The sequence below is a fragment of the Haliaeetus albicilla genome, chromosome 5 (genome assembly GCF_947461875.1).
Source record: "Haliaeetus albicilla chromosome 5, bHalAlb1.1, whole genome shotgun sequence".
Lineage (NCBI taxonomy): Eukaryota > Metazoa > Chordata > Aves > Accipitriformes > Accipitridae > Haliaeetus > Haliaeetus albicilla.
In genome coordinates, this window is record NC_091487.1 from 18985374 (window position 1) to 19002025 (window position 16652).

The window sequence follows — 16652 nt, forward strand, 5'->3', positions numbered from 1 at the left end:
TTTGAAAAGATAATGGTAGCTAATGACTTTCAAACTCCATTCTCTACTGACAGATTTCCCTAATGAAAATCTCTTCTCTATTCTTGTAATACTTCTCTTTGTAAATGAACTGACTTTGACACAGAAAGTTTGGTATACATGGCTAATTTTGAACCTATTAAGCACTTCAGACTGCAGATATATGAGATATACAATCATTGTGTCCATGGGAAAACTGTCAGAAATAATGCAAATTCACTAGAGCATGAAAATATAAGACTGGAAAGAAGTAGACTTTCTTGCTTGACATAGAAAATATAGTTTACCAGAAGGCATAAAAAAGAATAAGAAACCATTTATAAAAATTAGCAAATCTGTGTCCTCCTGATGAAACAATGAACATCCTTCCCCCCCCCCCCCCATTTACTGGGAAGTTTAAAAACTAAGCATTCTAAGTAGCTTCAGTTTGGAAAATATTACACAATATTTTCCACTCCTTTTGAAGAAGGAAACCATTGTGATCAGTACTTGGTTTCAAACTCTAGGCAAAAAAAAGTGTGTGCATATATATATAATACATATGCATTCATTCCATGGTTGATCATATAAAGCAAACTGTTCTTAATTAAAGACTGTTATTTCAAGACTGCATAAATTAAACAGAATAAAAGACAGTCCAAAATTAATATCTTACAGTTCAAAGAATAGAGTGATCTGTATGTGACTTTTCCATGGTTACTAAGTATACAAAAGAAAATATGCAAAACAAAGTGTATTAAGTGGGCATTGTTTAGGATATAATCTATGTATATTAAAAATAGCTAAGAATATTAACAGAAATGCACCACCTTCAGTGACCTTGCATTCATGAGCTCTGCTGAACTCACACATCTCAAATGTCTGTCTTAAACAGGAAAAGAGAAGATACCATGCTTCTAAGTGGCCCATTTTGTTCCCAACAGACATGTATTTTTGATGGACAACCAATTTCTGTCCTTTATAGTAATTATCAGCTTCAGTGGAAAAGTCAAAGTATTCCCAGTTTGTAGTTGTGCTTTAAGGGCTTTCATCATAGCACATTAATGAGAAATTTTGGGGGGCACCTTTTTGGTTTAGGTCTGTACATTGCTCAGCACAAAGGAGTGCCAATCTATAGCAAGAGCTCTCCAGCATTACTGCAGTGTGATGTAATCTCTTACCTGCACTGAACACTTGTCTGGTGACTAAAACCATGAGCATATGTTTTCAATTATAGATTGGAACTTCTGCTGAAAATAACCTCAATACCACCTATAAAATAAAATTTAAAATTAATTAATTAGATCTTTTTGTAATAAATCAGAATACATTTGTGGTTTCTTTGAAACAGCTTATGAATATTGTAGGTAACTTGACTGCTGGGATATTGACTGCCTGAATATGTGGACTTAACAGGTAGATGCAAGACATGCAATATAGACAAGAGATAAGCCTCTCCGAAGTAAATAGCTAAAGATTAGCAATGAACATTCTATGAGCAGGGGATAGTAAGATTATTAATAAGATGGATAGGCAGACTTTCTGTAAATGTTTTGGTTTTATTGTTATTCTAGACAAGGCTCTGTTTTAATAAGACTACATGATTTCTATATTTGTCACTTTTAAGAACCTCAACAGGAATAAAGTTTCCAAAATCAAACAGAACAACCAAATCAATAAGGCCAAAATAGATTGAACTGTAGCCCAAATCTTCAACTATGTAAGAGGATGCACTGTGAAGCTTCAACCCAGAGAGGTAAAAGCATTAAAAGGAAGAGACAAGTGATGATGTGCAGATGTGTAGCATCACTGTAACTATGACAATAACATCCTTGACTCTGTAACTAAAGACAAATGAATGTTGCTGCTACTATAGCAGAAGCAGGGAGTGGCGGGGGAGGCTGCTCTCCTGGGGTGTGTGGGTGGGGTGAGAAGGCATTTACTTCTGCAGAGAAAGAGAGGCACTGGGAAGATTAGGCAACTGTTGCCTTGGAGGAGGAATGATTACTTTTTCATGGGATATCTGAAGTCAGAAAGGGTACATAAAAGGCTACAGAAAGCATGGTCCTGGTCTGGCTTGAAACACAAGATTAAATAAGGGATTAACACTCGCTCTGTGTTTGTCAAAAGCAGGGAGAGACTTACGATTTTTGCAGAAATCTTCATCTCCTCCCTATATATCGATCAAAGGATAGCAGGCCAGAACTGCAGTGAGTTCATGTCCAATCCCAAAGGATTTATAATTCTGTTGCTTTGGTACTTGCTATCCAAAAGCAATTATTTTGTCTTATGTATAAACCAAACCAGTACCTCATGCATGTCCACTGTCTTCAATCACATAGCTTTCTAAAGAAAAATACTGCTGCACAGTGGAACAGTTCGACCAATTTATTATCTAAAGACTTAGGAAAACAATGGAAAGCTTCTCACAACAGCTCACTACCACCCAAAACCAAATGCTTTGATGGGAAGACACTGTAAGGCCACATTGCAGATATATGTTACTCAGAGAACAAGTGATTAAGTTGAAGTCATGCCCTAACTTCTCTGCATATTGTAATTCTCAGAATCTGTGGAGTTCGCCTCATTTGACTTCCCATATTGAAGATGCATCTCACTAGAGCCGTAGGAAGGCAGCACTGAGTCCAATGGGAAGCAAATCACTTACTACAGAGTTTCTGTAATGACATGGTGGATTTGGTGTAATAAAATCTGGTTGAATAGGAATGTGTTCTTTTGAAGCTGGATAGAGATGTGGTATTAGTGTAAATCTTCATTAAATCCCAGAAAATGCTGTGGGGTGAGGGGGTTGAAGTAGCTTAGAGGTAACAGAGTTATTTACAATGTCAATATTCTGCACTGCTGTAATGTTCCCCATCAATATGTTAACAAGCAGTCACAACAGAAAAGTAACTTTGAATGTGACATGTTGTAAGGAGGAGGATGCCAAACCCCACTCTTAGCCAGGCTTAAATGACAGCCAAAGGAAAATTGCTTAATGGGACATTTCTTTGCATAGAAGTCTAACACTTCAGAGGAAACGCAAATCCTGAGGAATTTACAAAAGAAGTGTAAAATGCCTTCTGACCAACTGGGGTTTTGATATCCTGTTGAAAGACTGTCACAGCAAACACTTCACATTAGAAAAGAGGTGTATTGAAACTGAGGGTTCTAACATCTAAATAACCTAGTTTTCCCCTATAAGCCCTTCATCTAAGAAAAATGAAAGAAATGAGGCTGCGCATGGATTACTGAAAGCTGAAAGAACTGCTAGTACCTAGTGCGTAACCTGTACCTACAGCAAATATTTTACTGGACATTTTGAGGTGGGGGGACTAGTGCTTCACATTCTGGGTTTGCCTATGAAATAGGTGCAGATCCAACAAAAGCATGGAGGAGATAAAACATAACAATTCTTCACTCTCTTTCTTAACTAAATCATTATGTGTCATCAGATGAAACTAGCAAATGGCAAAGTCAAAGCAAACAAATGGAGGTCTTTATTCACAGACTGCATAGTTAAACCTTAGAAGGTTCTTATAAGTTTGTCGTGACACTAAACAGCTGCTATTGGGCAGTGCTGGAGATGGGATGCTGAGCTAGACATACTCAAGTTTCTATCCTGTATCTCAATAAATCAGTGTGGAATGAACAATTTAAGAAAAACAGTAATGAAATGATAGAATTGCTGAGTACCAGTTACCGGTTAGCACTAGTCCCAAGTCATACAGTTTACAGTACCAGTGTCAATTATGCAACTTCAGTTAAAAATCCCCATTTTTTCAGATGTGTTGAAAATTTGTAATTTATTATTACAGATACTGGTTTTACTACCTGATTTTTCACAGTAGTATTTTATATCTGGTGTGTGTTCCTGGAATCATGTTTATCTGCTGTTTTTATAATCAATTTTATTTTTTTTTCATTCTTTAAAACTAAGGGTAGTCTTTCAGATCTTTCGTCAAAACAATTTCCTGGTCCTTTTAAAGAAGTTTTTAGTTGTAATGCTGCTTATATTAAATGGTGTTTTATATTATACTATGTTAAGAGGTGTCTTCCAGTCACCTGATATGGTACTTGAAACTAATGAGAGTTTTCATATTTTTTCTGAGGAGCTCCAAGTTCCTTCTGAACTTCAGGAGATATACCGCCTGAGTCTGGAATACATTTCTCTCAATTTATCCATCTGTTTCAAAATTTTCTCTTCTGTTATTTCAATTCATGGGACCATCTTATCCTCTTAAATTTAAAAGAGTAGGTTCAAAATCAATAATCATACAACTTTTGTCAAGGTAAAGGGAAAAGGAAAAAATGAATTTCTGCAATATTGTTCACTTCATTAAATCTCTTTTTGCTCTATGGTAATTTAACAGATGCAATATCTTTAAATATGTCAGTAGAAAAAAAGTTGTGGAAATGAACTTCTTAGTTTTCATTTATGCTTTTCAAAAACTGCCTTTCCCCCTTCATTTCACGTGGCACTACTTTTCACTTACCTCTTTTTCAGTAGGCTCTCTTTAAGAGCTACAATGCATACCTTTAAGCTCTGACATTTAATCACTTTTTTTCTCATATTTTTGTCTCCTTCTTTGGGGGTGGAAAGCAGATGCATGGCTTCTGCAACTATCAGGATGTACTCATGGCCTCCATGCTGAGTTAAAAGTTTTAATTTCCTCATCTCTAGCTTTCAGATCATCTTCATTAGCTTCTCCTTTCTAAAGTCCATTTCTCCAAAGTTTACAGTCAATTTTCAAAATAGTGAGAATTCACATGTGAGTCTTCTGAAAAGGATTTTGAGTTTAATTACACTGCAGTCAGTATTACTCAGAGGTTTAATGATACCATTATGTAGAGCAGCCCTCTGTGTTTCTTCCAACAAATTTGAAAATAATTTCAAATTATTGTGAGTGAGGATTAGGATCCAAAAGTCAATTCTTGCTATTAACTAGAAATTCCGTCTCTGCCTAACTTAAGCATTTAAAAAAATTGAAATTAAAAAAAAAATTGAAATTGAAATAAACCCTTATTTCTGTTTTAATAGATGCTGCTTCCTTTCCCCTCTGGACAGTGTTCATTCATTTTCCTTTTCCTCATCAGAAACTGAGTAATATAACAAATATTTTTATTGTTTCTTTGTTATAGCCATGTAGATTTTTAATAATTAAACTTTTGAAAGTGTTGTCTGGAACAGTAGTTTTAACTGTACTGTAACTGAAGTAAAAATAAACAAATTAATTTTCAGTGAAGAAATGAATGCTAACTGAAACAGGACTTAAGTTTAATCAAAGATGTAACTCTAGAGTCAGTAACACATCTTCATTTTTATGCACGCTTTCAAGAAACGATCCATTTCCTGACAGAGTTGTACCACTTCCGTTAAAGAGAATTATTAGGCTTGGATGCTTAGCATAACTTCTCCTTTCATGGTAAGACATTAAGTGGTTTTAGAGAGATAAAACTGTTGGCCAGAGCAGTTTCATACAAAAATGCTTTAAACAGCAAGTTTACCTACCCAATCTACTTTTCTGATAGTTATCAAGCACAAAATGTTCAATTGCAGATTTAAAAAAAAAAAAACAAACCACAGAGAATATATGTAAACTAGAAACTAGAACTAATACTGTACTAAAATCTCACACATAAGCTGTTTCATGTCATGACTGTCTTTCACAGGGAGTCCTTCCCTAAATTCATTTTTTGGTTTCCAAAATTTGATGCTCTTTTTCCCTTGCTGTGCAAATGTTCTCCATGGAGTGATTAAGGGGAACATTTTGTATCATCTGGCTTTCCAACATTTGTACTTTGAAAATAACACCTATTTCTGTAACAATTCAATGACCATAAGAAAGTGCCAGACGCCTCCAACACCAGCTCCATAGAAACTACGTCTTTCATATGCAGCTCCTCTTCAGAAAGAAAGTAAATCAAGTACCACAAAACTGTGAAGCAGTGACACCCTGGAAGGATGTAGCTACAGCACTCATTTTCTTTCTTTCTCTCTCTCTCTCATTTCCTCTCAGAAGTCTGTACACTGAGCATTTCAATTTCACCTCAGCCCTCAAACCAGCTTGGCACACCACCACTTTTAGAACCAAAAAGGAAATGTTGTGACACTTTTTCTTAAATGAAGTTCAATAATATCTTTCCACGTGGGTATTTCCCACAACATTTTTCCCTCCTTCTCTTCACAATTAGGAATGGCAAGTAAATACACATATTTCTGAACAGTTGTGTTGTGGGTTAGAGAAGGGACATCTATCTTTAGAATTCTGTTACTCCGTGTTCCCAAACTTACAGCTCATGCTCAGCCCAAACACTGAACTGTCGGTTGATTGACCTGTCAGGTCGCTCTTATTGTAAACATGAATATGTAAATGCTACTTAAAAAAAAAATACATTTACACTATGGAGGGAGAGTGGCTCTGCATCACCCCACAGTTTTTAATCGTTTTTACATCAATTTTTTTTTTAACATCGGAGAGATAATTTATTGAATGCACATCTTACAAATAGTATTTTTTTGTTCAGTGTCATAGCACACAAATAAATGAGTATTTAAAATGCAAATAACATTTTCAGCCAGTTAAATTGCACTCAGAGCTGCACTTCTAAAAGCACAGTTTACATAGCAAGGGTGGTTTTACTTCTCCAAACTGTAAACGAATCTATTACAGACCATTCTGTACTCCCTGTGGGTCCACAGCCCATCACTTTTCTGTACTTTCACATGCCTGCTTTGGCTGCAGGCTCAAGCCAAATTTTCTCCCTCATCTGACTCTGTGACTGCCTGTGTTAGTGATTTAAATGGGATAAAGGCAGAATCTGACTGCAGGCACATGACTACCCATATTTCTGACTGCTGGCATGCTTTTGGGAATGGCTGGGCCCCTGACTAGTACTCTCCCAGGCAATGTCCTTGTACAAGCTGGGGGCTAGCACAGCTCAGTAACGGTTTGCAATCTGTATAAATCCAGTAGGCAGTATGGAAAAGGCCACCCTGTTACAAAAGAATTCAGCTGTGTGCATGCAAGCTATGCCATGCTATGTCATGCCACTTGCCCTGACTCCTAAGGAACGAGTCCTAAACAGCTTTATTTTCTGGTACGGATGTTTCCACCTATCTGTAAATCCTATCTACCCTTAAGGTTGACAGAACTGTGTCCTTTTACAAACAACCACAAAGCCACATGATACTGCTTCAAAGATAAAGGTGATAGAGGTAACGAAAACAGCCCCACTATGCCTGGACCGTTCCACTGAAGGGAGGTCCACTCTTAAATCAAGCATATGACCAAGTTTAATCCTCCACTGCTCCCAAAACTTCAGTTGAAATGAAAACGTGAACATAGTCTTGTACTCATGGACTGCTGACAGGAGGTTTAGGATTTCAGTACGAGTATAGCTCTTTTGTCTGTCAGAAGGTGGGATTCTTTCCAAGCATTCAGTAGGGCTGCTTTGCTGTTTCTGGATATGACATGAGAATCCCACTACAAAAATATTTTACACTGGAGAGATTGTTATGTAAAAAAATCTTATTTTTTTTTAATGGAATGACCATGTTGCTCAGTTACTTTTTCCAAGGTGCAAGTAAATCATCAGGTCCCTCAGTAATAACAATGAACTTTCAGTTCATGCAATAGTATGTTCAAAGCCCAGTCACAACTTAAACCTAAATATACAGGGTAATGACTGTGTCTTGCTATATGCATAGTCAGCAGCTACCACAATGGATCACTAACCTTCGTTTGATGTTTTAGGGTTATCGCCTCATTCTTTAAAGCTGTTTTAGCTGAAATTTAAAGGAGAAAAGAGGTTTCAGCCTGAGACAAATAAGCAGATAAAGTCTGTCAAACTATGAACATCTGAAACCAAGACTATTAGCAACTACTGTATTCATTGCCAGCTCCACTCACACTAAGTGCTAGTAAGAAACAGAGTGGAGTCAGATTTCAGTTTCTCTCTTCTGAGGCTGCCAGGGACAGTCAGTCCAAAGTGTAGGATAGTAGAGCCACTGGATAAAATCTAGTACTAGTCTCCTCAAAATGTAACATCTGGGACAGAGATTAATCAGAACTGGTTGTTACCCCTTGTAAAGAAGAAGTAAAACTGACACTCCCCACTAGTTGTACAAAGGAGCCATTAGTTACAAAGATGCAAGAATTTAATAACGAACTTTATCAGTTTGTTTTCATTATTTTCCCTTTTGTAGTTTAATATTATGCTGACGTAACATTTACTGTCTCTGCAATAGAGAGGCTTCTAAAATCAAGTGACAAAAGTTAGTGAATCAATTATCTTTCAGTTTGAAAACATCTTCTGTGATCATACTTTCTATATTTATAGTCTTGATATAATACTGTTGGAAAGGCAGTAACTGGATGGACATTTTCAGTGAAGTTATGTCTGTACCATATGCTACAGGGAGATACCTCAACAAAACACCTGCAGTGCTCTGTGGAAAACACCTTCAAAAGTTTTACCAGGAATACTATGAAACCCTTGGATAGTATTTTTAATTTCTGGGAAGAAAACCAATCCCAAAAGCGCCCTGGAAACAAGGTTTGGTATTTAAACAATTCTATAGTAGAAAGCCCTTATCAACTTTAAATAGTTCAACTCAATCTCTCTACAGGAAAAAACGTAGAAATGTGTGTACGTGTATGTGTTCATGCATTTTATATATATACACGTACAAACACACACGCGCACAAATATATAATACTGGAACATGAATAAAGGATTAACAGAAGTCATTTTATTTCATTGATGCTTGATGTACCAGAATCAGACCCTGTGTGAACACAGCTGTTGTATGTGACTTGGCACTGGAAATTAGCATCTTGTTACAGTGTCAAAGGACAGGAAGCAACAGCATTCAAAAGCAACAAGTCAGAAATAACTGTAAATAAGAAATGGCGAGAAAAGTGATTTGTGTGATCTGTCTCAAGGAAATGTGGACTGCTTTAGACGTATCAGATTGCTTCCAAAGCATAGCAGACCGAGAGGCTCAAGTGCGATGAACGGGTCTAACAGGATTCAAAACACATCTTCCTTAAAAATGAAATCAAAACCCGCTGTCAGGACAGCGTGTCCCACGCAGCTAACAGGACCAAATGAAAATGCCCCAAGCAGCGCAGTGTGAACCGGGTACACGGATGCAGCTACCCAGCGCCTTCTCCGACCCCCGCCTCGCAACACACCAAGGCAGGCGACGCCCCCTCACAAGCACGTCCAGAGCCGGCATAACCGACCCGGCTCCTCTTTGCTTTGCGACCTTTCAGCGGTCACGGAGGTTGTTTTACCTTGCAGTAAATTCAACCTCCCAAGACGACGGCTCCGCTCGCTGCCCGGCGGCCGGGCCGCGGACGCCGCCTGCTCCCCCAGCCGGGCCCGTCGGGCGCCCCGGCTAAGGGGGAAGGCCGCGTCAGGCGCGAGGCGGGGCGCCTCTCTCCCCGCTGCCCCCCCAGCGCAGCGCGGCGCCAGGCCTGCCCTCACCCGCCGCCCCGCCACCCACGGCCCCATTTCGTGGGGCCCTGGAGCCTGCGTGCCCTGAGCGCCCACCCCACGGCCGCGGCGCTGGCCTGGAGGCGGACATACCGACCTGCCACACTGACGGCGGCAGCTCTCCAGCTGTCCTAACCCAAGGAGGCGGCCGAGCCGAGCCGAGCCGCGCCTGCCGCACGGACGGGCTGCCGCTGCGGACCCCCACACACCGCCCGCGCCCTGCGGGAAGGCGGAGGTTCAGCGGGCGGTGAGGGCCCCGCGGGAACCCCCCCCCCGGCCGTCCCTCGCTCCTCCCTGCCCCGCCGCGTCCCTCGGCCGGGGGATACCCTGCTCCCCCATCCCGCTGCCGCCTCCCCCCGCGTGAGGCTGGAGCTCTGCTCGGCTCGCCCCTGCCGCCACTGCGAGTGAGGAAGCCCACGACTGCTCCCCCCCCGCCCTGTACGATGGAAGCGGCCCGTAACCCAAGGGAAGGGCGCCACCGCCGCTCCCTCAGATGATTGCCAGCCCCACGGCCAATCAGCGCCTTCTCTTTTCTCCAGGCAACCCGGCGCCCGCCCTCAAGCGGGGTGGGAAGGGAGTGGGAGAGGCGGGCGGGAATGTTTACAAACAAGATTAGGGAGTAGAGGGATTGGGGGGAAAGCGGGGGGGGCGGAGCCAGCGATTGGCGCAGCCGCTGATCCAATGAGGCAACGCGCCGCTCGGCGGAAGGAGGCACGTAGAACGTTCTCTGCCCAACAGTCGCTGGGGTTCGCGGGCGCGCGCGCCCAATGAGCGCCCGGCGAGGCGAGGGGAGGAAGGGGGCGCGAGCGCCAGCGCCTGAGTAGGAGCCGCTCCTGAGGGCGCCCCCTCCTCCCGTCTCGCTCAGCCTATCCCGGCTGGGCCGCGCTGGGCTCGGCCCGGCTCGGCTCCGCTCCCTGCTGTTGGGCGGGGAGGGCGGCCAGCGCAAAGGGGGAGGGGAGCCGCAAGGACATGGGCTGGCTCTGAGGGCCGGGGGAGGGAAGCCGACGTGCGTGTGCCTCCCTGTATTTTAATAACTGTTTGTTGTTGGGTGGTGTGGTTGGTTCCCCCCCCGTTTTCGCCAAGGCGGAGGGGAGAACAGCCGCCCCCCGCCCCCAGCGCGCCTGCATGGCTCCTCTCCCCCGGAGCGCCCCTGGAAAATAAAATCCGCCTCAGGCCAGGTGACGTCCCCCCGCCTCCGCGCTCACACACACGGGGAGCGGCAGAGGCGGGGGAGCGCCCGCCTGTGAAAACATGGAGGGACCCTCGGGGCCGGCGGAGGAAGGGGAGCTGCCGCTGCTCACCGTCAAGCACGAGCTGAGGAACGGTGAGCGGGGCGGGCCTGGGGGGCCGGGGCTGCCGGGGGAGGTCATGGCGGGGGGCGGGGGGGAGTGTCGACGGGGGGGCGCTGAGGGCAGCGCTCCTGCCTGAGGGGAGGGCGGCGGGAGGCGCGTGGGGTGGCGGAGGGGGCCCGCGCTGCCGGGACTTGGGGAAGAAGTGCTGAGGCCGGAGGTTCAAGAGAGTTGATCGGGACCAGTAGGGAAATCTCGGTGAGGGGAAAAAAAAAAAGAGGATGAGCTGAAAGACATGGGCAGGAGCGTGTGAGGTGGGGGCGGGGGAGGGGTCCCTTTTTTTTTTTTCCTGTAAAAAGTATTTCAGTTGGACTTCTGCTAAGTATTTGGCTCCCCTGTCCCACTTCCTCAGTGGTATTTGACGCTTTTGAAGCAGATAGGGGTTAGCTTTTTTTTTTTTTAATTGTGCGTTTGACTTTTATGGCTATGTCACTACTGGGGGGGGGGGCGCGGGCGGCTGTTTGTTACAGTCCTAAATGATGTCGTTTTATGTGACAGCTTTTCTCTGACCTCGGTGAAGTGCCAGAATTCTAGGGAGGTGAATGTGCCAACATGTAACCACAGAGTTATCTGGCTTTTCAGTCTATGAATCTTCTTGTAGCTTGGTAGTTACTTGAAGACCCTAAGACCCTCTAGAGAAGTAGTTCAACATGTGTAATATATATGACCTTTCAAGACAGAGCAGAAATGCTCTGTCCTAGCTTGTTATTTTGGGGAAGATCCTTACATATTTTTAATAAGGACCCTGTGCTTCTCAGAAGTTTCCAGGCAACTTGAATACTGCAGTAAATCCAGATTTTACTGTTTAGAAGTGCGTGTAAAACATAATCAGGATGTATATTCTCTGTATTTATTAACAATGGAGGTGCTATTAACCCATGGCCTTAATTCCTTTTCTCTCCTTTTTTTCTCTGTGATAAAGTAAAAGTAACTATATGATGCTGTTCATCGGAAAAGTTTGAGACAACTGCTCCCCCGGGTTAATGTAGTTGACATTCTCTAATGGGCCTATGGGGAAGGCAAGTGGTGGTGCTGGGTCTTTTCGATTGCCTTGAGCCTTCTGTTCCCCTGTCACTCGGGTCTAGGGGCTCGGTGGAGGTGCCCCAGTGGAACGTAGCTATCACTGCAGCTTTAAAAAAAAAAAAAAAAAAGGCACTCTTCCTGATAGCTACGCAGAAACCAAAGGGACTGTAGTTTCCTTCTTTCAAGAAGAAGCAAAAGAGCTGGTGGAAAACATACTTGTCTCGTTGGGTGTTGCTAGATTTCAGTGTGCAGGAGAAAAAGGAGTAAGGGGAAAGGAAGTGGAACACATTTATTCTATATATTTACTTAGCTATGTCTAGATTTCTTTTATAAAAGTTGAGACAGCACATATCCCTGTGGAATAGTTATTTAATGGTAGTTTCAGGAATAAACACATTCATATAAACTAGACAAAGAGCTGTCTAATATAGCATAATAAGCAATTTTCATTTTGATCTGGATCTTAAAGCTTTGTAGATTCAGGAAGTACTGATACTTTTAATTTAAAAATTCTCAACCTTGTTTGTGCGTTTTTAAGCTTCTGAAAGCCAGCTTAATAGGAATCAGTTGCTTCTCCCATCCTCATTCTCTTCTCCTTATTAAGTATTTAGAAAACTATGCTTTCTGTAAAATGCTTTCTAGCAATGGCTCATCTATTTCTGGAGCATTAGGGTGGAGGAGGGAGCTGCTCTGTCATGTACTCCTGGGAGACTCCTACTCCTGAAGGTGTCAATAGTGTCATCACTATGCAAGACGTATCAAGATACTGTTTCAGAACTTGGCTCTACACAATGCACGGAGAGACGATAATTTGAGGAGAAAAACTGCAGTCAGTTTCTGTTGATACAGAAATACACAAATAATCTATAGGATACTGTGGATATTTTTCTTAGTTTTTTGTATTGGGTCTGGCTGTGTGGGTACCTAGCTGCTGGCTAGGGTCAACCCACCACAGTTTTAAAGCGTGCAGCATGATTATTTACTTTTGCTTCATTTTGGTAAGGAGGGTGAGGGGACATGCAAGAACTAGAATTGGAGCTAGAGGATCTTCGTTGTTCTTAAATACTGAGGTTTTATACCATGAATATCCTTTTAATATGAGTTTTGTTTAGATTCTAGTATTCCCCTCCTCTCTGTGTTCTTTCTTTGATGTTGCTAGCTCTGACTAATTGAATGATTTAGAATTACATATCGAAAGTAGCTGTCAGTTGGCAAATGAAAAAGAGGTCAGTCTCCACAGTACTTTAAAAGAATGTACTACTGTGGTAGAAATAGTGGCTTCTTTGAGAAGGGAGTGTCTCATTTTCATATTGTGGAAGTTGTTGCTTGAACCTCTTGATAACAAACTCAAAGTACAAAGAATTATGTATTCAACTAAATGCAGGTGAACCTACAGTTATACTTTGCATTTGCAATTACTTGGGTCTTGGAATTGTTCTAAAAACATTAAACAAGTTAGAGACAGGCATTGATTACGGTCAAGTGAGTAAGTGAACATACTATAAAACTTGAATTTAAGATGAAATGAGTATATTCAAGAATGAAACAGATGATTCTTGTTACCTTGAAGCAAGTATTGCGGCATATTGAAATGCACAGTTAGGGCATATGCAGTGCTATTTCTACATGGCTCCCAGCTGATTGTTAGCCCTATCATACCATGGTTTGACTTCTTTTAAACTTTGACTTTGAAATTACAGTACTGGCTTTGATATGTAGGGTCAACCTTAATTTTAGCTCTATAGCCCATTTTCTTAGGGCCCTGAAACTCCTCTGTTGTGTGACCAAGAAAGCAATTGCTGAAAAAACATCACTTCATAGGCATGTAGATTGGGTCTGTGATAGGGAAGGAACGGTGGTGCATAACACCTGAGTGCCTCTGTGAGATGCTGTGTGACTTGTTGTATTACAAACACTGGGCACCACTCTGTATATGTATATTTTAATGATGCAAAGAATCAGAATGTGTCCCTGTTGCTGGGGAAAATGTAAGCATGCATGTGCTTCAATGGTTGTTCCTTCAGTTGGTTATTTTGCAGATTAGACACAGCAGTGACTTTTAGGACACATTTAAGTTAATAATGATTTTATCCTAATATATTTAGCAACTTTTATTTTTTTTCCTCCTGTCACACAAACCATTTTTTCCTTGATAGAAATCTCACAATTCAGCCTCTGAAGAATAGTCACCATCTTTCTTTTCTCACTTTGGGAAGGAAATGAGTTTCTTGGGACAGTAGAATCACCTTCTCTTTTCAGGAATTAGAAGAAAAAGTATGCCGAAGATCAAATGGTAGGAAGTGGTGAAGGTCTCTGATTCTCAGTGAAGCTCTCCAGTGAAAATAATAAGAAAATGAAATTTTCTGCATTATCTGTTTCTGGAATCTTGTAAAGGAAGCACTTTTATTTTTTGAAGACTAAGCTCAGAGTTAGGTCTCCAAAAAGATTAGAAATTGTATAAGATGTTACGTATTATTTACAGTTAAAAAAGAATATCATTGCCTCTTCACATTTTCTGTTTCCTGGTAATGCTGTGGAACTGAACAATGGCAAATGTAAAGCCTATTAGAGAAAAATTTGTGTGATAGGGAAGGATATGGGCAGAGAGGGAAACACTGGTGATGTAGGAAGCTAAGAAGGAAATAGAACTGTTAATACTGAGATTTACCCCCAAGAGCTTCTATTGTAGCTCTTGTTTTGGGGACAAAACAAAATAAGGATCAAAGGATCCTGAACCTTCAGTGTATGTGACCAGGTAGGAGGTTGCCCGTTTTGCAGCATGCATGTGCACTCCCTGCTTTGCCCAGCGAGAGGCAGAGATTAGCAAAATGGGATCTTGGAGGGAACTTGAGAGATGTTCCATGAATGTATGGACCATAGTCTGTACATATATTGTTTGTTTTGCTTTAAGACATTGTTCTTCTCCTTTTGACAAATCCATATTGAAGAGGACACTGGATTCATTTTAATGCTATCACAAACTTTGGGCTAAAGAACTTGCTTTAGTTTGCAGTTTGTCTGACTGTAACACATGACATACGAAAAGGTACGTATAGCCCAGAAGTCAACATAGCAATGGGCTGCAGGGCTCCAGAGGTAGAAGAATTTGGAACTTCTGCTTGAGTCAAATAGTCTTAACTTATAATTCAGCATGAAACTATAAAAGGCTTCAGACAATAAAGACATGGACTACTTGAAGGGTTTAATGTTGCAAATTCTTAGTTACCCCTTGTCCTGGTTTCAGCTGGCATAGAGTTAATTTTTTTCTTAGTAGTTGGTACACCCCTTCTTGAATGAGAACTTAAACTAGAATGGATTTATTTGTAAATGGTAAGGGTCATGTTACATTGTAAGGCATTGTGAAAATTCCTATGGCTAAAAAACGTGATGAATCACGCATTAAATAGAGTATTCAACCTTTGCTATGGAGCTACACCTGGCACCTCTACAGTATTCTGTTTTTTATTTTTGAAAGGAAATGTTCTTATGAAAGTTTAAAGATACTTTTAAATTTGTATTTTCTGTAAGATTTTTTTTTTATTTGACTCTGTACTAATTCTCTATTGTTTAGAGATGGGGAGATATTAATAGTTGAATATTTCAAAGCTTGGATTGCCTTTACTTCCACTTTTCTCTTTTGAGCACTGAGAAATATGTGTTCTCATATTGCTGTGGGAAGTATAAAATGTGTTTTAAGAGTAAGTTTATGAATCATCCTTAATACAGCTTAAATCTCTGGATTTTACTCTTTCAGAATCAATACTTTTAAAAAATGTTTTGTAGTCTAGGAATTTATTGTTATTTATCTTCTGGTAACTTTGATTATGATAAGCTTTGATTATGAAGGAGTAGAATGACTATTAATCGTTTGTTTTTTCCAGGCTTTGGAATTTAACAAACCTGGCTAAAATGATCTGTAAAAGGGTCTGGTACCATTGCTCATTTTGCTCTCATTGCTTCAGCGATATTCCATAAAACGTGTAATATAAATGAGGACTGGTAGTCACAGTCTTAATTGTCAGCCCGTTGTTCAGCTTTGTTTCATTGTATTCTAAATGTGATGGTTTAAAAGCTCATGCTGGATTCCACAAAAGAGTTAGGAGACTTACATGCCACTTTAATGCACTTTAGGATTTTATTCAGGAGGCAATTCAGAAAACACTTGCCAGACTTGCTTAAACATATAAGAAAGCCTGAGTATCTGAGGGTGTGATTTGCAGCTATATTCTTCATGTAAATACTTCTGTTGGATCCCCTTCATTGCTTTGCATCATTTGATATCTTAGGTAAGCATTCTCTCTCTCTCTATCTCTCTAACCATTATACAAACCTAATGATGAGGTGCAAGCTCTGCTAAGATTTCTTTGCTTCTGACTCATTCTGTAGATAGGCAGATGACCTGGTTTATGAAGGACTCGCCTTACACGCAGTCACTTTATTTGTTTTTGTGTTTTGTTCTGGGATCTATTGTGATTGTTTCCTCTTCCTGTTTTTTGTTGATGTCTGTAAATATTTTATGCTGGCTTGGACAGATAGTTATAAAAGCTTTACCTGAGGGAGGATAATTCTGAAGATAATTCTTAAATTTCCTGGTTAATGTCTACATGAACTAATATGTAAATACCTTCCATCAACATTTAAATTGTCAGTTGCTCTTCTTTTGTTGATAAATTAATCTACATTCTGTTACTTTTAACGCTGTGTCCAAAGGGCCTGTGATTCAATAAAGTGTATTTTTTTTTCTAGTGTTGTGCTGATTTCTGATGATAGAGACCAAAG

The 16652-nt window shown here is 41.0% G+C and overlaps 2 protein-coding genes across 14 annotated transcripts in view; one reads left to right on the top strand and one right to left on the bottom strand.

Moving 5' to 3' along the window:
* The window catches only part of DGLUCY (D-glutamate cyclase), a 48752-nt gene extending 38842 nt beyond the window's left edge, over positions 1-9910 (bottom strand). For 2 of the 10 annotated variants that reach the window (XM_069783635.1, XM_069783643.1), the window contains exons 1-2: positions 9599-9904; positions 7737-7786 (exon numbers count right to left, since the gene is read on the bottom strand). The gene's annotated coding sequence lies outside the window, so the exon portion shown is untranslated. Of the gene's footprint in view, positions 1-1178; positions 1270-7736; positions 7787-9299; positions 9573-9594 lie in introns of those variants that run through there. The other 8 variants (XM_069783640.1, XM_069783644.1, XR_011324691.1 and 5 more) reach the window with 7 other exon arrangements.
* Positions 9911-10240: 330 nt separating this feature from the next.
* The window catches only part of RPS6KA5 (ribosomal protein S6 kinase A5), a 95719-nt gene continuing 89307 nt past the window's right edge, over positions 10241-16652 (top strand). Inside the window, exon 1 of one of the 4 annotated variants that reach the window (XM_069783627.1) lies at positions 10241-10825. In XM_069783627.1, coding sequence (XP_069639728.1) covers positions 10753-10825 — 73 coding nt within the window. In that variant the 5' untranslated portion in view covers positions 10241-10752. Of the gene's footprint in view, positions 10826-10995; positions 11049-16652 lie in introns of those variants that run through there. The other 3 variants (XM_069783626.1, XM_069783629.1, XM_069783628.1) reach the window with 3 other exon arrangements.